This window comes from Phoca vitulina, unplaced genomic scaffold (genome assembly GCF_004348235.1).
Source record: "Phoca vitulina isolate PV1807 unplaced genomic scaffold, GSC_HSeal_1.0 scaffold8, whole genome shotgun sequence".
Lineage (NCBI taxonomy): Eukaryota > Metazoa > Chordata > Mammalia > Carnivora > Phocidae > Phoca > Phoca vitulina.
Genome location: NW_022589711.1, coordinates 46,168,960 through 46,191,453, shown reverse-complemented (window position 1 = coordinate 46,191,453; position 22,494 = coordinate 46,168,960). Strand labels below are relative to the sequence as shown.

The following is a 22,494-nucleotide window of genomic DNA, read 5'->3' as shown; positions in this document are numbered from 1 at the left end:
AAATAATATAATATACAACATCTTCAGAAGTAGTTTTCCAGAAGGTGTTTATGTGGTCACTCAATATAAATCTCAGTGAAGACAATGAATGCCATGATGGACTGAACAGGGCCTGGGGTGGGGACTGGAATAGCGTGGTGACAGGGGAGAAAATCTGATGGGCTATTCTAGGACAAGGATTGGTGAAAGAAAATGAGAGGCTTTAAAGAAGGAAGGACCTAGGAGAGAGCAGAGCCAGAGGGGAGAAATGGGAGAATCTAAAAGCCCCTGGCAGTTGGGATAAACCGTCTCAGCTTGTGGAAGACCTCTGCTTCCCCATCTCAGGATCTCACTCCAGCTCAGCTCAGCTCAGACTCCTGTGGTATTTATGCCCTTCTACTTTAGGGTGATCAAATCAACAATAAAACAGTCAGATCATGACATTCCATACAGGAGGAGACAATTCAGGGAGCATTTCCCTCTTTCCTTGACTTAGGACCCATGGTCAGTGTTTAAGGTTAACTTTAAACAAACAGTGGTAATTATCCCAATAGAACTGATAATTGATCTAGATGCTGAAGACAGTGCTAGGAATTTTCTTTAAAATCTTGACTATCTAAATAAAGCAATACCATTACTTTCTGTGATAGTAGCTATCAAAAAACCTATGGGAGGATGCTCAGTTTCTCAAGAAATAAAAGCACCATAAAATGAATTAAATGGATAGAATATTATTTCTGTAATGAATGCTTTTCTGGAAAATGAAGGTTTTAGCAGCAACAACCACTAGCTCACCCTTCTACTGATCCTGTGTCTCACTTTCCTTTCCTCCCACAGCCAAGCAGAAGTTAAAGAACCAGAGTTCCCTCTTACAGTTGTGAGGGGGCTCTTCCAAAGCCACATTTTCCTCACCTTTGAATAACAACCTCATGGGGTTGTGAGGATTTAATTAATCCACGTGGGTAAAGAGCCCACCCCAGTGCCTAGCACACAGTAGACTCTAAATAAACATTAGTTCTTTAGGACCCATACTTCCCAATCTTAATAAACTCATACTCTGATAAACATACATATTGCACACTTTCCACCATTCCTGGAGACTCATTCCTAGGGAACTCTCCGCTAGGGGAGCCCCTGTTGGAAAATCTATAGTAGATTACCTTCCCCTAGAACATATCCTGGAAAAGTTACAAAACTTTAAGTTTGGGAAATGCTGGACTGAGCTGGTCTCTTTACTGCAGGGCTCCTAAAATCCTATAAAATGATGAGGGGCATGATAAGTCTCCGAAGTAGATACAGTGTGCAATGCTTCCCAAACTTCTTTGTAAGTTTTGGGGGGCAGTATCAGACTTTGTCTCAAGGAACACTCCTGGAAAACCCTAGCGGGTGGTCCCCACACCTGGCTGTGCACTGTCCTCTGAGGTTTGGATCTGAGTCTCTGCATTGATCAGAAAATCTCCCTGGGTAAGTCTACTGCATCCGATCCATAGACCAGCATTTGAAGGCAAGTGCCTCAGATTCCACTGTGCTTCTAGTTGGCAGATCCTATAATGGCTCTGTATGATTTAATTTTTTAATAAAAAAATCTAAAACTTAGAAAAACTATCTTGTGCTGGGCATATCAATTCCTGACTTTGAGTAAGACATTCAGCACCATCTCAATGTGATTGTTGAAGGCAAGTGGCAATATTAAACTCTATTTTGCTTTTTAATTTAAAGCTTATGAAGATGACAGATTATGCAACTCTGATCCATATCGTTCCATCTACTTCAAATAGACATGATGAGTTTAAATTAAAGCACGAGAGGTCACAACACTCTCCACAGATGATGGAATATTCCACGTCGGCTCTTCTATAGCAACATCTTGGTCCTCACCATTTCAATAATTATATGTAATGAATCATGAGAGAAGCAGCAGAGCAAGTAGTTTAAGTGTTTATGTGAATGTCTGGGGTTCTTTTTGAAGTGAATAAAACTTTTAAAGAAATGTCAAAATCTAAGCAAAGTCATTACTCTATTAAATTACCATGATGCAATTTTTGTGCGGTTACTTTCTGAGGTTTGTGATTAAGTACTATGGAAACAGCACCATTCCAGATGTACCTTGAGTCATTCTGATTTTGTTATTTTCTACAAAGGTGAATTTGGTCTATGGTCTCACTGCTTCTGGAGAAGCATATCCTTCACGGAAGGTCTCACAATGTGGTCCAGCAGATGGCCCTTTACATCAGGGGTGCGGTCTGTATTTAAAGTGAAATGTATTTGATGATCTTGTGTGTGTGTGTGTGTGTGTGTGTGTGCATATTCATGACTCTCATGCGTGTGCATTTGTTAGAACGACAGAGGTGGTGAGAAGGGAAATGAAGTTAGGGGCTGTGGCAAGGAGGAGGAAAAGCACAATGAGGAGGATACATGAGTAAATAAAGCTGAAGGTAGGGTGAGGAGAGAGCTCTCGGGCTCACTGCTTTGCAGGTAAGTCCAGGGCATTGTCTCCTTATCAAAGCAGGGCTGGGTTACTGTTTTCGTACAAGCGGAGCTGAACATCATTTCTAAAGAATCCACTTGTGACCAGACAGATTCAGAGTCTAGCACGTAAGAGGCTCTAGAGTGCAAGGGCTGGGACAGCTATGAAACCCAGGAGAGTCATGTGCACTCCAGGTAAGGTGTGGGATTGTTCATGGAAGGGTTGCAGTCAAGTTTGATCACCTAGGCTGAGCCCTGAGAGTCGTATTTCTCTGTCCCTTCATCCACACCAGGAACTTCAGCCTAGATTAGAGGTGGAGGGGAGATGTGTACAGGGCCGGACACCTACTCAGCCTATTTCCCACCCTCAGGCCCCAGCCTCAAGAAACAGTTTACCTTGCAGGACTGCTACCTGTTGAATATGTTTTGCTAATACGTCCTAATTGTGTTTAACTTGTGTGATCTGATGAACCAAAAAGTACCTGCATAGATATGTAACCGGTTTAATGTTAAAATAAATATAAAGAAATTAGCCTCACATTTAATGTTATTCATTTCCATTAATGTGCTGTTCAGCAACTAGGCATGGATGCTAAGCCATTAGTGTGTACAGCCAAAATTAACATGACTTTGCTACATCCAAATAAATATTTAGACTTTGTCTTGTCTTGGGTATACTCCAGTACCTGTAACCAGCACCAGTGTTGGCAGCTTCCTGAAAAAACCACCACCACCAACAAAGCCACAGGTCAATTTTTATAGGGCCCTTCCGATGGGTTGGGTCAGACCTGCAGTTGTCCCTGAAGGTATGGGTTTAGGGCCCAAGAAAAACCACAGCAGGTCTTTCCCTTCCTCTTACCCTGACGTTTGAATATTAAGAAAATGACCGTGTCATGTAATAGGGAGTTATGAAGACCTGCAATCTTTGGCTGTGCTCCCAACAGGCTTGGGCAGGTCACAAACCTTTGTAAGCTCCAGGGCCTATGATACGAGGGAGGAGAACAGAACTAGATTATCTTTAAAGGTTTTTTCCAGGCTTTTATATTTTGTAATTCTGTGATTTCTGTAAATGGGATAAAACTAATACCAAGGGCACTTGGAGGGGAGAAGAGGACAGGCATATTTTAAGCAAGGGTGTGTGTTGGGAAGCGAGAGGAGAGGCAAAGGAGAAAGCAGTGTGGCCTGGCTGTGTGTCCCGCAGACCCAGCTGTAGGCTGCAATCCCTTCTCTCACCACTGGGTGGTGCCAGCTCCTCTCCTTGTAGCTGCAGCTCGACCCAACTGTTTCTAGGGCTTGTATTAATTTAGGGGGTGGAAACCAGCCTTAAAAAAGGCGAAGGAGAAAGAGAAACAGAACCTAACCCAAAACATCAGAATGTATCACACATAGTGAGGATGTTATTTTGAAAAACCTAGTTTCCCTATTATATATTAGCATGTGCATCTCAGAACATACTGTATAATCTTTTTCTTTGGCTCATGATAAAAAAAATGTTTAACAAACATCTTGCTGATTTTCCCATCCAAAATAGGATGGTAGGGATGCCTGGGTAGCGCAGTCGGTTAAGCAACTACCTTCGGCTCAGGTGATGATCCCAGGGTCCTGGGATTGAGCCCCACATCAAGCTCCTTGCTCAGCAGGGAGCCTGCTTCTCCCTCTGCCTGATGCTCCCCCTGCTTGTGCTCTCTCTCTCTCTGACAAATAAATTAAAATCTTAAAAAAAACCCCAAAACAAAATAGGATGGTAGCCCTAGAGAGGTCTGGGTCTCTATCCATCTCTGCCCCCGCCCCCTAACTTCCCTTCTGTCTCCTCCTCTCCAGCCTCCCTGACTACTTCTGCCCTCTCCCTCTTCTTCCCCTTGTTATCCACCTACATCACTGTTCTCTCGCACTTCTCCTCTAGCTAGGTATTTGATCCTTCTCTCCCCCCTCACTCTCTCCCCTCCCTTCTGCTGTACCTCCCCCCACCACCATTTCTGACCCCAACTACCTCCACCCTTCATCTCTCCCTTCCTCCACATCAGTCTCACACGTGACAAGACACCGTTGAACTGGGGGGTGTGATGGCCGGACCTCGCCCCACCCCTGACCCAGGGTTGAGACTGACTCACAAACTCCTCCCTGTGGCCTCTCCCAGCCTCCTTGCTAGGCCTGGACACTCTCCTCCCCAGAAAGGCCTTTGTTCAAACTTCCCTCCATCATTAAGGGAGCCATCACTGGCTATAGAAATCCTACCAGTTATTTAAATCCCATCTCAAATGCCCTCCCTTCTGTGAAGCCTTCCCTATTTTTCCAACTGAGGCCATTTTCTTTGCTGCTTTTAACTGCATTTGTGCTTTCCACCCCCTGAACACAAGTACCTATAATGATAATCCCCAGGACTCAGGGGGCAGAGAGCCTGGGTTTGATTCATCACTGGATACCAGCCCCACCTCCACACTAGCACAGGGCTGGCCCAAGAAGGAACTCTGGGAAGATGCTGGCAATGTGGGCCTGGTCCAGTGGTTCCCAGGCATTTCCCATCACTTCCCCCAGCTCTTACCTGCCCTGCTGCACACACCCTCTGCTGCTGGCTGACCCTGGCTACCTCGTATCCTGGTAGGCTGACCCTGGCTACCTTGTATCCTGGTAGGCTGACCCTGGCTACCTCATATCCTGGTAGGCTGACCCTGGTCTGGTCGGTGTGCCCAGCTTAGCCCCACACAGCTCTGGCCCTTCTCCCTCAGCTTCGAGCCCAGGAACACTAGGCTGGGAGTGCAGTGTGGGGTGGCCAAGGCCAAATCTAAGCTTCTGGCCAAGCCTGCAGGGAAGAAGTGTATAGGAGGGATAGCTGGTTCTGGTGTTTGGTCCTTGACTTGCCTTTCCAACCCCTGCTGAAAAATGACCTATTTCAGGCAATTATTGTAAGGGTGTGGGACCTAGATGACATACCTGTGGAAGAAATGGGTTGAAGTGTGCCTCAAACTTGGGGATCCACAGAGAAACTGGTTAGATATGAATTAAACCAACCAGCATTGGCAGTCCCGGTTGGTGGTCTATGGAGTGGGGGAAGGGGAGAGAGCAAAAACCGCCAGAATCTATGCCTAATCTTTAATGGGGGAGAGGGTGTCCCACCCCTGGGTAAGTCACTGGCTCCTCTCTGGGCCTCAACGTCCTTATCTGTAAATGGAGATGGCTGTACTTGGTGGTGAGGGAGACCCTCTGAGCCCTGACAGCAGAGATTTTATAAAAATGTTATTGCTCAGACTCACATACAAATAATATAAAAATAACTGAAAAGCAAAAAGTAAAGTTCAGATTTAACAAAAGGTGATAAGCATTTTAAACAGCTGTTCTTACCGAACCTGAAAATCTAATCATCAAGGCAAACTGAAAGTGAATAAATTTTTTTTTCAATCACAAGTTGTAGATTGGTCCAAGTGGGGAGACTATTTAAAAAAAACCCATTACTGTTTGGGGGATCTATTTATGGAATATGCATCTTATCAGAGTGCTCCTGGAATGCTTAGCAAAATACGACAGAAATGGATTTAGATCTTGTGTATCTAAGTTTCATTATCTTTATGATTCTATAAAGAGGAGACGTAGTATGAAAATGGGAAGAGCGGAGGGTAAAAACTGAGTATCATTCCACTCAAACCTCCAACTTCAGTTAAAACCACCACTTGTAGGTAGTAAGTTCTACATGTTGAATTGCTCTTCTTTATAGAAATTTTGGTGCTTGAGAATTTCTCCGTTCAATATCTGTATAGACAGGGGTCCTTGAGAAAGATCTCTCTCTCTCTCTCTCTCACACACACACACACAACTAATCCTGGTTGTCAATTTTCAAAGTGACACCATTTAAAAGATCAATGCTAACTAGCTGAGAAATGTAATATATTCACCATAACCCCCTCGGTCTAGGTAATAATTTCCTAGTGACTCAGCTAATTGTGTCATCCAGGTAGTGTCAATCTCAATCTCTCAGCCTTACAATCTTCTTCCCTCCCTCCCTTCCTCCTTCTCTCACTCTCTGGAGTATAAGCAGATAAACCGAGCTGTGCACTAGAAATGAGAGAAGTGTGTTTGCTGTTAGGTAGCACTTAACAGTAACTTTGTAAAGATGCAAATAATTGGGGTTAAAAAGAACCTTTGGATATTTTCAGGTTAAAAAGTGACTATTTCATAAGTATTCCTGAAAAGCAAACAGATGTTTAGACTCTTTTTATGGTCCTCCCATTAAGAAGCTCCCAGGAAGTTTGTATCCAAAACATATAAAGAATTTATACAACTCAACACCCCCCCAACAATCCAATAAAAAAAATAGGCAGATGACCTGAATAGATATTTTCTGAAGAAGACATAGAGATGGCCAACAGACAACATGATAAGGTGTTCAATATCACTGATCATCAGGGAAATACAAATCAAAACCACAATGAGATATCACCTTACACCTGTCAGAATGGCTAAGATAAAAAAAGAGGAGGGGCACCTGGGTGGCTCAGTCGGTTAAGCGTTTGCCTTCAACTCAGGTCACGGTCCCAGGGTCCTGGGATCAAGCCCCACATCGAGCTCCCTGCTCAATGGGGAGCCTGCTTCTCCCTTTCCCTCTGCCCTCCGCTCACGCTCTCTCTCTCACTCTCTATCTCAAATAAATAAATAAATTTTTTTTTTTTTAAAAAGAGGAGAAATAACAATTGTTGGTGAGGATTTGGAGAAAAAGGAACCCTTGTGCACTATTGGTGGGAATATAAATTGGTGCAGCCGATATGGAAAATCATATGGAGGTTCCTCAAAAAATTAAAAATAGAAATACCATATGACCTAATAATTCCACCACTGAGTCTTTACCCAAAGAAAATGAAAACACTAGTTGGAAAATATATATGCACCCCTATGCTTATTACAGCATTATTTACAATAGCCAAGATCAGGAAGTGACCTAAGAGTCTATCAGTAGATGAATGGATAAGGAAGATGTGGTGTATACACACACACAAACACACACACACACACACACACACACACACACACACAGAAATATTACACAGCTGTAAAAAAAAAAGGATGAGACTGTTTTGTGGCAACATGGATAGACCTAGAGGATATTATGCTAAATGAAATAAGTTAGATGGAGAAAGACAAATACCATATGATTTTACTCATATGTGGAATCTGAAAAAAAAATGAATAAACAACAAAAACCAGAATCAGAACTGTAAATACAGAGAACAAACTGATGGTTGCCAGATGGAGGGGTATGGGGACATGGGCAAAATGGGTGAAGAGAAGGGGGAGCTATAGGCTTCCCGTTGTGGAATGCGTAAATCATAGGCATGAAAGGCACAGCATAAGAAATAGGGTCAATGACATGGTAATTGTGTTGCGTGGTGACAGATGGGAGCTAGGCCTGTGGTCAGCGTAGCATAATACATAAACCCGTCAAGTCAGCATGTTGCACACCTGAAACTAATGTAACACGATGTGCCAACTACACACAAATAAAAAAAAAAACTAAAATTCATATAAAAGCCCCAAGGAATCTCCTTCATTCAGATATTATTTTGCAATTAAGGTTATAATTATAATTGTTAAGGTTCTGGTAGTGATGGGGAAAAAAATCATACCTAATGGTTTTCCCTATCTTGAAACTTTCACAAACAGAAGACTCAATTATGACTTCAATGGCACTAGCCCCTAAGTCTGCAAACTGTAATTCTGTTTTTAGTCTGTGTGTTCATTCGTCCATCCATCCATCAAATATCCACCCAACAAATATTGACTTGAAGTGCACTGGGTGCCAGAGTTATGCAGTAAAAGACATGAGTCTTTCATGGAGTTCCCATATGCTGTATTTTCAGAGTTGCCTTCATTGCCTTTTCCTCTCCTATTTATTAGAGATTTTAGAGGTGTTATGCTTTTTTCAATTAATCGAAATTTGTAACGGCATAAGGAGAAAGCACATACTATGAGAAAAGTCTTAGCTTCTAGATCCTGTAGATTATTAATACACAGCTTCATTTTCTTGGATGTTCCCTAAGGTTGTGAATAATTTAAAACATTAATTTTTTTGGTGGAGAGCTTTCTGTATGCATTGCAGAACTCCTTTCTTTTTAATGTAGAATATACTAATTATTCAGGTTATTACTAATATCAGTTATTATGCTATATCATAAAACAGTGGCTGTGTTGGGCCTCTATCTTGGGATAAAGGATCATTGGCATCGATACTGAGTAGCCCTTGACCACTGGGATTTCGGGTGTTCTTTTGCCTTTTTTTTTTTTTTCAGTTTATCTGTCTTCTTTTACTTTATGCTGGTAATATCAAACTACTTGCTCAAGTTCGTGACATTGATTTACTGCATCTAAGTTGCTATGGTCTTAGAAATGATCTTATCATCTAACAAGATTGTTAAACAATTTAACTAGAGGTAAGGTAGCTGTTAGGAAGGATAGAAAGGTCCTTCTGTGAAAAGATAAGAACTTTATCTTTGTGATATCTCTTTTGGCTGTTCAGAGGCTGGTTTTTATTTTCTTCTTGTTTCTCTATAATGTTATAAATAGGTAACACTTGCTGGGTAGCTGTGTTCTTGATAATTAAATTATTCCTCTACAGAATGTAGCCTTCCATATGGTTTAACTAGACTTTTTTTTTTTTTTGTAAGGGCTTCTTAGAACTATACTTTGCAACTGGTAGCTATTTCAGCTGTTTAAAAACTACCAAACTGCTTACTGTGGCTTATTAGAGTGATATCATGAAATGAGTGTAAGAGGTAGATATTTTGTTACAATTGGTCCATTTTGAAATAAATATTCTTTTCCCTTATACATTGATTTGGCAAAAGTAGGGCTCCCAGGAAGTACATGCTGTGATCTCTAGACTTCTACACTTACTCATTTTGGTAAGAATATGGGGAAAGTGAGACTTGTTGACTAAATCCCAGAGATCATAAATCAAAAAAGTAAAGCACCCTGCCTTACTGCTTACCAATCCAATGTCTTCTCAGATACCCTGGGGGAGATGGGATGATGCTGAGTGGGACTCAGAGGACAGAACTGGGGATCAGTGGTGAAGAATGGCTTTACTGGGATCTTATTAAAGAGTCATGAGGAGAGACTATTTCTATGTCTGGAGATTTCCAGACAAACCAAATGGAGAGTGCTAAAATCTGTGATTTAAAAAAAAAAAAAAAAAAAAGGACTGGAAACTTTTATTAAGTACTCCAGAAAATCAGAAGGTTTTTTTCTCCCCTAGAAATTACTGGTTTCATCGTCTGACAAGGTTAAGATGTCAGGGAAGCTGTCACATTTTATGTTCTTTTAAAACTGATGCCATTTGATGACACAAGAGGGTATTAATCATCAGGAGTCGGTAAGAGAAGAGTGGGTCTCCACGTCTTATTTAGACCTTTTAGAGCCCAGGATCATTTTACACCAAACTCTGGCTTGCTCTCAGTCATTCCTAGCCAAGGGCCATACTGAGGTCTTATTTTCTACAGCTGGGCTGTCCACTCTCGTAGCCACTTGCCATCTAAATTTATTAAATTGAATAAAATTAAAAATTCGGTTCTTAGCAGCACAGGTCCCATTTCAAGTGTTGAATGGCCATGCATGTCCTGTGGCTCCTGGACTGAGCAGCACAGACATGGAACATTTCCATCAGTGCAGAGAGCTTATCGGAGAGCGCTGTTCTAAGAGTTCTGCCTCCCCCATACACAGGGTCTCACCAGGAACCCTTGGGGCTGGCAGTTTTATCTCAGTAAATGCCTCGATGGGTCCGACTGTAGGACTTCCCCTGAACTGTATCCTACAACACTGAATCTCTACCTCTTGGCCCCTTTCTGCGACAGGGTCCCGAGAGAACTCTAGGACTTTATATCAACACTACTCCTGGGTCTTCAGATTCCCTCTCTTTGTATTTTGAAAACTGAGTTATTTCCATTAATTGGCTGTGTAACTAACCAACCAGTGTTCTTGCTGACTCTGTTAACAATGGAACATGTTTAGTATGCTGTCGAAAAGATCCTTAAATTGGGAGCTGGACAAAATGAATTGTGAGGCTTTAGGGCTCTATGGTTCTACTCATCTCAACAAAACATAGAGGGCCGATTGATGTTCTCTTTTTCTATAAGCTGTCAAGAAATGTGTTCCATTAGGTATTTTGATTACCTAGCTACATATTTACATATGTTTTTGTTTTGGTTGAGGGTGGGGATGATGAAGTAGCTGGGGAATAGGGGAAGTATTTAGGTTGCAAACAAAAACAAAAACAATAGAATTTGAAACCCAAGGCCCATAGGGCAGAATGATTAGCCTTAGATGAATTCTAGTGTCAGAATTTCCTACAGTTTTACTGAAGAGACTCTTAGTTCCTCAGAGCTTGGTTATCATTCTGATTGGATATGAAGGTGTTGCCAGTTAGGTCCCTAAGGAGAACTGAGGACAGACACTGCTGAATACTCAACCTCACTCTCTACGAGTGACTTTGGACAATTGTGGAGAAAGAGGGATGAGTGAGAAAAAAATCTGAGCAACTGACTTAGAAAATTTACCAGGTAGATTTACCAATCAGCTTTGATCCACTCGTTGGGAAGCCCTGATGATGGGTATTCATGGCCCTAAGTATGTTCTGGAGAAATCCTCCACCAACCTACTTGTTATGAAAATCGTAGATCTCCTGGATGTTGCCAAAGATGATGTGCTCTTTATTAAGGATCCCAGGGGGGATCTCCTCCACGCCGCTGGTCATTTCCCACAGGTATGTCTGTAAGACAGCAACAGCTTCATCATGGGCAAGAACTACAAAATGCAGACAAAATAAATAGGTCTTCATGCTGGAGGGGTAAGCCTCAGACTGGGCTTGCATGTGGAGTGTAAAAAATGAGATGGTAAATACACAGAACGGGAAGAAAGAAAACCCAAATGTTCCATTATCTTCAACTGTTGCCAGAGAAACTCACGTCCTGAACTTCAGCAAAGCACAAACTCCACATTCCTCTTATTTATTAAATATGTGTGTTTGAGTGCATCAGGTGGGGGAGGGGGGTAGATTTGCACACTCAACTTAAGTTCATTGACTATGTCATGGTTTTTATTTTGAATTCAAGTCTTCTGTACATTTTTGCTGGGTCCAGCTCCAGTCTGAGAAAAGTTTCTTTTCAAAAGCATTTTAAACTCCCATGCAATTACTACTGACTCTGGGAGAAAGATTTCCTCTGTTGGCTTTTATTTGTGAAGCTCTGGGAGAAGACAAAGAGCACTGAGCTTCTCTCAAGGACTGACGCTGGCAAGGCTGTCATTTTTCTAATACAGCTGTGTACTGATTACTGCAAGACTTACCTCTAAGCACTCATGTAAGTCCCTTACATAAGCCTTCTCCGTCTGCAGCAATTCAGCCATAATGAATCTAGGAAGAAAACAAACAGACTTTTAGTTGGTTCGAGATATAATACCTTATAGCTTGACTCTCAGCTTCCTGCTTTTCTCTTGCAGCTCCCAGAATGATGATTTCTATTCAACAGAACTGCTGACTTTTGCCAAAATGCTTTGCAGAACCATCAGTTAAGCCAGGTTTAAAAGCCAGGCACAGATACTCAAGACACCACTGCAGAGACTGGTGGGTAGCAAACTTTGTCTGTAAAGAGCTAGACAGTAAATACTCATGGACCATTAAGTCTCTGTCACAACCACTCCACTTTGCTGTTGTAATGTGAAAGGAGCCATGGACAATATGTAAAAAAAAAAAAAAAAAAGTGTGGCTGTGTTCCAATAAAACTTTATTTATGGACACAAAAGAGTTTCATCTCATTTTTACATCGCAAAATATTTTTCTTCTGGTATTTTTTCAACCATTGAAAAAAAATTGAAAAATATAAAAAATAATTTTTCCCTTACAGACTCTATGAAACAGGTAGGGGGGTCCAATTTGGCCTGTGGGCTATAGTTTGCTGACCCCTGGCCTAGACCACCTGTGCGCTTTGGCACTATTTCCACCCAGGCTCGCTTACAATCCAAACCGGTGCCCGGGAAGCAGAGCGTGCGATCACAAGCAGAGCACAAGTTAACGATGCTGTGACTACTCTTCAGTCTCTCCTAACGGAAAGGGCTGCAAGGAGAGGGCTCCCTTCCTCTTGGGCCCCTGAACAACATGATGTTCTCGGGCAGTTATTACACTGATGATGCATGGCTTCACTGTGGCGTACCAACTGCATTTGCTTTCTTTCACAGATTTTTCTTAGAAATGGTGCTTCTTAGCTGGCATGTGATGCAGTAATATCTAATTGACCCAACATATAGATTTATACATTTATCTTAGGCTATGTCAGTTTTTCATGGCAGCTCATAATGAAAACCCCTACTTGCAGGTGTCTTCAACTTCACATGAAAATTTTGAGAATGATTAGCCCCAAAGCGTCCTCTGTTGGAAATTTCACAAGAAATATGAAAATGGGCAGCATCTTTTCCCAGGCCTTTGTCTTTGTAGAATTTTCCTTAAAGCAATCCATTGTTCTAGCAATGGCCTTTCCATTAATATTAAAGTACTGATTCAAAAAAATTCCCCTTTGCAGGAGTTCATTAGCCACTCTTTTACTATTCTTACTCTATTGGAAGAGTGGAAAGGGTGTGAGCCTTGAAGTCAAATAGGAGCTGAATTATTATTTTGTCATTTACTGGAAGTATGACTGGCTTTTCCAAACCTCAGACTCCTTACTTATGAAACAGCTGACCACACGGGTTGCTGCAAGGATTAAATAAGATCACATAAGCAAAGTTTCTGACACATTGCAGGTGCTTGGTAGACAAGAAAAGAAGGAAGATTGGAAGGGACATAATCTGACGTGCTTTGAAAAGTTGTCTTTGGCTTCCTTGCCTTGGGTTTCTGGTATTCTTCTACCCTGTCCTTTTTTCTCCATCTGCTTCCTGCAGTTTAACCTGCCTTCTTCATAATTCAGCTCCATTACCCTCTACCCCATTTTGTTTTCTTTTCCACCTGTCCTTTTCCATCCTCTGGCTATTTGGTGTCCCAGAGAGAGTGCAGCAGGAAGATTTGGCCAAGTATGGTCTCTTTATTTCCCTCCCTGTTATAGGCCTAATTGTGTTGCCCCGTGCCCCCCCCCCCCAAATACATATGTTAAAGTCCCAACTCCTAGTACCTGAGAATGTAACCTTATTTAGTCAATTGCAAATGTAAACAGTTAAGATTGGGTTATACCGGAAAAGGGTAGGCCCCTATTCCAAAGTGACTGGTGTCATTAAAAGGAGAAATCTGGATATAGGTACATATTCAGGGAGAATGCCATGTGCACCTGTAGCCAGCCATCTAGAAGGTAAGGAGAAAGGCCTGGAACACATCCTTCCCTCCCAGCCCTCAGAAGGAACCAGCCCTGCCAACACTCTGATCTCAGACTTCCAGTCTCCAGAGCTGTGAAACACTATATTTCTGTTGTTTAAACCATCCAATTTGTGATACTTTGTTACAGCAGCCCAAACAAACTAATACACTCCTTAGATAAAACACAAGCTCCAGGCTTTGCAGAACAGCTTCAGTTTCTTCTGCTCCAAGGGATCCTGGGGTCCTCCTTTATTTTGATAAGATCAACTACATTGGGTTTCTTAATTTTAGAACATACTATTTTTTCCAGTACTACCCAAAAGGAATCTGTCAAAATATTCTTCATAAAGCCCTTGCAAAGATCTCTGGGTATGTGTAACTTTCTAACACCAATACAAAGAAAGCAAAGCGATCACGAAATGGTTAGGTGGACATGGTTCATTGTTTCCACTATCCAACGCTCTATAATTCTTGATTAGTGTGAAATGTGGGTGGAAGCATCATGTCTGTCCATTCCAACCTCTGTGGGTGGTCATGAGGACACATGAAGCTGTCCAAAGGGGCATGTAGCAGTGAAAACCAAGCATAGTCATGAGGAGCTTGCTAATTGGGTAGAACTCCCCAGAACATACTCTTTCTTCCGGGCTGACTTCCGCTTCTCTTCATTGACTTCGTGGTTGGCGTCCCGTAGCTTGACCTCACGATCTGAAAGGCTTGCTGGGATGATGTCCAGCTCCAGGTCCTTATTGTCCTACACACAGAGAGATTGCAGAGGTCACCTTGGAGATGCCTTGGGAGAGGAACTTATCAGAGTCAGGGGAGGCGGTAGAAGGCAAAAAGAGAGGAAGATACAATGGAGCAGGTTGTAAAGACAGGGAATCCCACAAACAGCCACCTACATGTCCTCCTCTTCATGGAATTTTTTTTTTTTTCAAATAAGAAAGATATAAAATGTTCAGGTCAAATGGTCAGGGCTAAAATCCATGGCAAGGAAAAACAATAAACACATTTAATAATTAGTGTCATATTTCCCCAAGGACTTTGGTCCTGATTAAATCTAAATGTACACACACATACAAAAATTAGTCTAAAATTGGTTATTAACCATTAAAACAGATGTGAAACAGAAACACATATAGACATAAGAAAACTTTCATTTGTCAAGGGAAAATAATAAAAGCCAATATTTTTATTTAAACAAGAACTTCCCTTGGAAAGAGAAAGCTAAATGATAGAACAATTATTAAATTTGCCCATCTCTGCTTATTTTAACCACTGTTTTGTATTTATATAGGATGGAAACCTTTAGAAAAAAATCTCACGGTTTAAAGCCTTGGGGAGGTGTTATTATTTCCCCCAATTTTAGTGGTTTAAGCAGTTCACTCTCTAGTCTGTTCTGCTTCAGAGCATCAGCCTATTTAAAGATTTAAGAATTAGAAATCCTAGGATTAAATTGCCAGCCTATATTTAGCTCTTAATTCAGAGGTTACTAACCTCTATTACAAAGAAGAGATTAAAAGTCAGTCTTCCCTTGATTCTTGGCAAATAGTACCTCTTTTCAGTTGAAATGTCAAATAGCCTTTGCACAACTGCATCCCTTACTTTTGAAAGAATACTGTAATACATACTGGGGACCCTAACATTTGCTGATTAACATAATTGGGTGGAAGATGGTACTGATGAAGCCAAGGTAAAGGGTTTAGTCCTCTAAGTCAACAGTTAACTCTACACATAGAAAAACTCTGTTCTGTAGCCATGGGCCCCATCCCCGGCCAGCCAGTTTTGCTATCTAGCATTAATCATGAGGGGCTGGAGGCCAATGGCTCATCAAGATCCATCCCCTCCACTAGAAAAATCACACAAGGCAAGCGTTCTAGGGGTCAAGAGCTCAGAAAGACTGCTCTGGAGAGCCCACTTTCTTCCATGGTAATGAGAGCAGCAGTGCCAAGAGAGACGAGAAGGAAGGGTGTCCCAGGTGGGCAGCGCCCATGCCTACCTCTGTGTTGACGCCTAGTGCTTTCTCCAGGGAGTACCGGTACTTTCCCATCCTCAAGGAGAAGTCTCTGTAATGCTTGTCCACCGTGGTCACCCATTTTCTGATCTCCGTGGCATGAATGTGGCCTTTTTCCACAAAGCTATCGGCCAGTTGAATCAGAAGCTTCACCTTCTCCTTTGTTTGCTGTCCCAAAAGATGGTCTCATGTTACTAGATTCCATTTACTCTCATGGCCTTTCACTCCCATCCCCTTTTCTTCACAGCAGCCACAGATACCTCACTGCCTGCCTGGGTTTATAGCCCAGCTCTGTCACTAGCTGGGAGGTCTTGAACAAACTACTTAAATCCTCTGTGCCTCAGTTCCTTTATCTGCAAAATAGGGATCATAATAATCCTCCATCATAGGGTTGTTGTGAGCATCTCATGAGTTGACAATGTAGAATGCTCAGAACAGTGCCCGGGACGTGGTGCTCACATTAAGAGCTCAGGAAGCAATATATGTTAGCCAACATGATTACTGTTAAGCATCTCGTGCATTAATACGGCCCTTTATCAGGTCACAGAATATGTTAACATCACATCTGAGACTCATTTGAGTCTTAAAGCATCTCTAAAATGTGGGTGGAAGGAGGTGGTGTGGATCTCTTTGAACCACAGATGAAAAAAGCTGAGGCTTAGAGAGGCTTAGGGCTTGTCCAAGTTCATACCACCTGTAAGTGAATGATAGAGCCTGTTGGCTTCTGGACCACAGCACCTCGTTCTCTCCCTTCACTGCACTGGCCTGAAGGTAGGCTTTGTCAACAGCTAAGGTGGCACATGCCAGGATCTAAAGAAATCCAATTAGCAGATTAAGAGTAAAGTCTGTCCCTTTCACCACTAGGATCTTGTCTTTAGTTTCCATTAGAGAGAGAGAGAGAGATAAGAAGAGAGAGAGAAGAGTTAATGAAGCTAGTATCTATTATGTGGCTGAGTAAGGTGTAGTTTTGATGTGTATTGGATTAATTTCATTTCCAGCAAGAGTTTGTTCAACACTTACTCTGTCTACACCATTGTGCAGAGGGCTGTGGGGACAGGCTTGGGGGGTAAATAAAAGAAGAGAAAAAGATACTCATTTTCCCCAAACAGTCTATATCTCTAGAGGGGACAAGATTGTCATGCAGAGTGGTTAAATAACTCAGGGCATTATGAAATTGAATGTCAACATGAGAAGTATTGGAGTTAACACTGCAGGAATTTTAAAACAGGAAAAAAAGGAAGGTGGGTTGTCATGGGCAGGAAAGGTCCTGTGGGGAGGAGGGACTTACGTTGGGTAAGATATGGAAACAAAGGAGATGTTCGAAGAAGTAAACACTTGCTCATCTTTTATCCTAAGATTGTGTTTTGAAACTCCAAGATCAGGGAAGCTTGATTAATTTTAAGAAAAAGGAAAGAATATTTAAATGATATTCTGAGAAATAAAATTATTACCTTTTGGATTGGAGGAGAGGAGATTCAAGGTTTTTTTGTTTTGTTTTGTTTTTGTTTTTTAAGATTTTACTTATTTATTTGAAAGAGAGAGAAAGAGTACGAGCATGAGCTGGGGGGGGGAGGGGCAGAGGGAGAAGCAGACTCCCCACCGAGCAAGGAGCCTGATGCGGGACTCCATCCCAGGACCCTGGGATCATGACCTGAGCTGAAGGCAGACAGACGCTTAACCGACTGAGCCACCCAGGTGTCCCGGAGATTCAGGTTTTGGATCATGCTAGAATCTAGAGAGCTGAGGGAAACTGAGGCAGAAAAATCTCTGGAGCAACAGTAGAACAGACAGAAGAGCCTTTCTTTACTCTACCCTCCTCCCTCTCTTTCTAGGCTCATCTACAGACCTCCCACAAGAGAATGACCCCTCCCCCCCACCTTCAAGAAATGCCAGGGAGGGACAGCTTCTGACCGGAAATGTAAGCAAGGCCCGGGAGGTGTGGGCTCCAGCTCTCCAGCAGCTCCCACGTTCGAGCCTCTCCTATCTCAGGACAGCGGGCTGGTCCCCAGGCTGGGAGATAAGGGCCCGGAAGAGCTTTGTCGTGAAGGGAAGAAGGTGGGTCTGAGGATAGCAGAAGTAGCTCCTCAACCATGATAAGGCAAAGAAAAACAGCACTGGAAATTGGTTAAGAAAAGACCCCTGGTAGCCTAAGGACTTGTAGAGCTTACTGCATTTAGGTGGGTTTTTTTTTTTCCCTCTGAAAAAGACTGTTATAAGGTTTGCTATTTATTTAAAGCAGAGATTAATTTTTTTGCAGCCATAATCAAGAAATCTTTACATAAAACTCTTGAAAACAGGTATTTTCTGCTCTCAGTAAGGAGACTTGGGCATGAAATAGGGGTTTTACATCCAGCTGGTGGCAGCCCAGCCCTCCCGGCAGCTCCATCACCAGAAATCATATCCTGAAACATGGAAACTGTAATTCAGATGCAACAAGGAGAATGCCTTGTGATCAAGTGTATTGCAGCTATGTGTGGAACCTGGGGGAGCAAACGGACAGTAAATTGGGCAGTGTAGACAAGCCCTCCCTATGTGGCCTCACCTACCTTTGGCATACCTTAGCTGCCATGCTCTCCATGGCCCCTAAACACCAGCCATGCCAAACCTCATGTGCTCTTTCCGCTGTGAGGGGTGGTTCCTACTCATCCTCACTTTCTATCCAATGGCCCTCTTTCATCTCCTCTCCTCCGCACAAGCTGAGTGGGGAATGCCCTTTCCAGTGTCCCCACACTGCTACACCGTGAGTTACTTATGTGTCTCCGTCAGACCATGCACTTCTAGAAGTGTTACATCTTATTCATTTGTATCTCCAAAGTCTAGAAAATAGTAGGTGTACTATAAATGCTGAGTAAGTGAATTAGTGAGTAAATACTGTGTTTGGAGGTAAGTAAAGCTGGACCAGCAAGAATTGAGGGTTTATACTGGGAAGAATGAGATGAAAAAATCTGACCCATACACTGGACCCCAACCATGCCCACAGCACCTACTGAGAGTAGTCTGAAGTGATTTCTTACAAACGAGTGACCATGGGGGCACCACATGAGCTGCCACATGCTTGGCCACAGCTGATGTGATCAGAGGTAAAAGCCTGTCTCACTTGGGCAGTCCGTCAAGATGCAGCCACTGACTTCTGTGGCTTCCTGGCCTAAAATCTCCATCTAAACAGGGACAAGGGCAATGTGCTGGGTCAGTTAAGGTTGTTTTTCTGGGGATTTGAACTGCAGAGGGAAGTCGGTAGGTGGCTGCAGGGTAGAAGTGAAAACACAGGCAGCAGAAACGAGACAAGAAGGGCAAGCTGAATCATAGTAACAGTGATCACGTATTCCTGATCCCCTGTCATGACATGATCAGGCAGGGGGGTTGCTGGAACTGCCCTTGGTGTAGCTTTCACATCCAGAGGTGAGACTATGTCACATTTCTTGTTCTGCCCATGAGGCCAAAGTCACTCGGATTTTCTTGGACTCCTGGGAGGTCCAGCCATGGCTTCTCTCTTTGTCCACATATAGCCACACAATATCTTTTCCCTTTCATAACTCAAACCAGTTTGAAACTCAAATCTTGCCACCAAAACAGAGTAACTTATCTAGACTGATAAAATGGGGGTCAGATTGCAGAGGCCTCTGAATGGTAGGGTCAGAAGTATGGGACTGATCTAGTGGACAAAAGGGAGTCTTTAGGGAATATAATTCATTTGGACCTGGAAATCTAGAACAGACATCTCCACTTATCTTGGGCTTCATGGGTCCCCTATAATGTATGTTTTGAATTCTATGTAATCTGATAGAAAACTCAGAGGTGAAAAAGAAGGGGTCAGTAGTTCTATTTTTCATCTTTTCCCCCCCCTTTCTCTTCCTTCCTTCCTTTGATCAGTTAATATCATACCATCTTTCCCTAATCAGTGAACCCTACTCTGAATACAGTTTATAAAAAGTCCTTTCGGTGTCTTTTGCACATCTCACAAGTCTTTAAGATTTAGCCTTCTTGATGTTATTCTTGTAATCTCATTATCATCTTCCAATTTGCCTTTCATTGCTGATATTCCTTGTATTTACTGATACATTCTTTGTAGCTAGGAACTTATTGAGCTTCCTGATGTGGATAAACAGTTCTCTTGAGATATATCTTCATATTCATTCCAGAGGGGAGAGTTTGTCATTATATATGAGAAACTAAATCTTTCAAAAATGTCTATCACATGTGAGCTATATTCCTCTTGAGTCTCAGAAACAGAATGCCCACCTTTTACCTGAACTGTTTCTATTCTCCTTTTCTCAGTCTAACGCACCTGTCTGACAAGCCCAGTGTCCCCTTTCCTCATGGCCTGAAGTCCTGAATTAGCTAATTTAGTTCAGCTCAGGCTCCAGTCACTTTTGTTATCATTTAATTCTCTCTTGTTAAGAAGAATAATGTGTGGTGATTAACATAACATAATAAAATAAAATAGAAAAAAAGAATTAAGTCCAATTTGTCTCAAAGCTTCTTTCACTTTCAGAGATAAAATGACCAGTTTAGAAAAGTGTTTTTCTCAACATCATTCCTCATTGTGAGATGTAAGTTAAAACCCTGATGAGATACCACTTCACACCCTCCAGGATGGCTATATTAAAAAGACGAATGATAACAAGTGTTGGAGAGGACGTGGAGAAGTTGGAACTCTTACACACCACCAGTGGGGATGGAAAATGGCATAGCCATTTTGGAAAACAGGTCAGCAGCTCCTCAAAAAGTTAAACAAAGAGTCACCATATGGCTCAGCCATTTCACTCCTAGGTAGATAGCTAAGAGAACTGAAAAAAATATGTTTACACAAAGGCTTGTCTACAAATATTCATAGCAACATTGTTCATGGTAGCCAAAAACTGAAAACAACCCAAATGTCCATCAACTGATGAATGGATAAACAACATGTGGCCTATCTTTATAATGCAATATTATTCAGTCATACAAAGGAATGGAGTACTGACACATGCTAACACCATGGATGAACCTTGACAACATTATGATAAGGGAAAAAAGCCAGACACAAAAGACCACATATTATATGATTCCATGATTCTGTTTATATGAAATCTCCAGAATAGGCAAATTCACAAAGACAGAAAATAGACTAGTAGTTCCAGGCCTGAGGAGAGGAAGGAATGGGGAGTGAGGGGTTTGTTTTGGGGGTGATGAATATGCTCTAGAACTAGTTAGTGGCAATGGTTGCACAACCTTGTGAATACACCAAAACCACTGAATTGTAAAAAATCAAAAAACCAAAGAACCTAAAAAAAAAAAAAAAGTTTTGCTATTAGAAAGAAATAGATTTCTTCCAGCTGTCAAGATGATTAAGCTTTCCTATCATCATGTGCCTTGACCCCTTATAAAATTTTTGAAACCCACAATAGGAAAATATCTTGTGTATTCTTCTAACTGGATTTTCTACAGCCTACCGCAATAAGAAAAATTTTGTTATCCTCTTATCCCCACCCAAATTCTCTTTATCTTATTTTTATTCTTATACTTGTGGATTGCTATGTAGAAAGTACCTTTTTATTTTTTTTATTTTTATTTTATTTTATTTTATTTTTTTTAAAGATTTTTTATTTATTTATTTGACAGAGAGAGAGATAGCGAGAGCAGGAACACAAGCGGGGGAGTGGGAGAGGGAGAAGCAGGCTTCCCGCCGAACAGGGAGCCCGATGTGGGACTCGATCCCAGGACCCTGGGATCATGACCTGAGCCGAAGGCAGACGCTTAACGACTGAGCCACCCAGGCGCCCAGAAAGTACCTTTTTATATTCAGTGTTTCTTCTACTTGAATCTGCTTCTTTGGAGCAGAGTATAATAATTCAATACACTCAGTATGCTCTATTGCCCTGTTTAGTTGTGAAGGCCACCATATTTATCCTCTTGTGGTTTAAGGTCAATTTGGCTTCCATTTCAAATTCACTTTACTGGTTACAAGGATTACAATTAAAGATGGCTGGTTAAAGGAGGCTTGCCTCTGGGAAGTGGGACTGGAGTGGAACAGGAGGCTATTGCCCTTTTATCAGAAGCTCTTCAGCTGGATTTGTTACCCTGTAGATATCGTAATAACAAATAGCCCCAAGGCCTGGAACATGCTAGAGGGGAAAATGAAACCCTACTGCGGAGTTAAGTTAGGAGGCATAGAGAACAGAGAGAGCCAAAGTAATAGAATCATATTAAATATAGATTTGGGGAAGGAAGTTGTTGAAATCTACTCAAACTTCTTTTTTCCCCAGGTTCACAAATACTTGCAGCCTCTCTTCAATGCATGATTCAGTCATGTAAGTGAATAAAGTGTGGTTCTTATCCTTTGGGATCTTGCTGGCTCATATCAGAGATAACACTTCACACAGATTACTGGAGAACCGGACAGTTCATGGCAGGTCCCTTAAGGGCCAGACAGACAACAAGGGCTAGAGTGCAGGGATGGGCCAGATCACATCCTGGCATGTCAGCAGGATCAACAAAGGAGGAGGCAGTCCAGGAGAAAGGTGCGCTCTTTTTAAAAAGTATAAACTAGAAGGAAGAAAATGATATTCTAGGCAGAAAAATCATATAGAGGAGGTACAGAAGCAAGAAAGTATATGATGTATCTCTCAGAGGGTAGGAAAATACATCCATTCAGCTGGAGCATAACATTTACACGAAAGAATAATGAAGATAAAGCTGGGGAGGTAAGGTCATGCCGTTGTGGAGGTTGTTCACCTGAAGG

General features: G+C 42.0%; 1 protein-coding gene across 20 annotated transcripts in view; it reads right to left on the bottom strand.

The window, feature by feature from the left end:
- KALRN (kalirin RhoGEF kinase) overlaps nt 1-22,494 on the bottom strand; it is a 641,436-nt gene that overhangs the window by 232,685 nt on the left and 386,257 nt on the right. For all 20 annotated transcript variants that reach the window (XM_032406711.1, XM_032406713.1, XM_032406719.1 and 17 more), the window contains exons 22-25: nt 15,759-15,941; nt 14,395-14,513; nt 11,770-11,836; nt 11,085-11,194 (exon numbers count right to left, since the gene is read on the bottom strand). In XM_032406711.1, the coding sequence (XP_032262602.1) occupies nt 11,085-11,194; nt 11,770-11,836; nt 14,395-14,513; nt 15,759-15,941 (479 nt within the window). The remainder of the gene's footprint in view (nt 1-11,084; nt 11,195-11,769; nt 11,837-14,394; nt 14,514-15,758; nt 15,942-22,494) is intronic.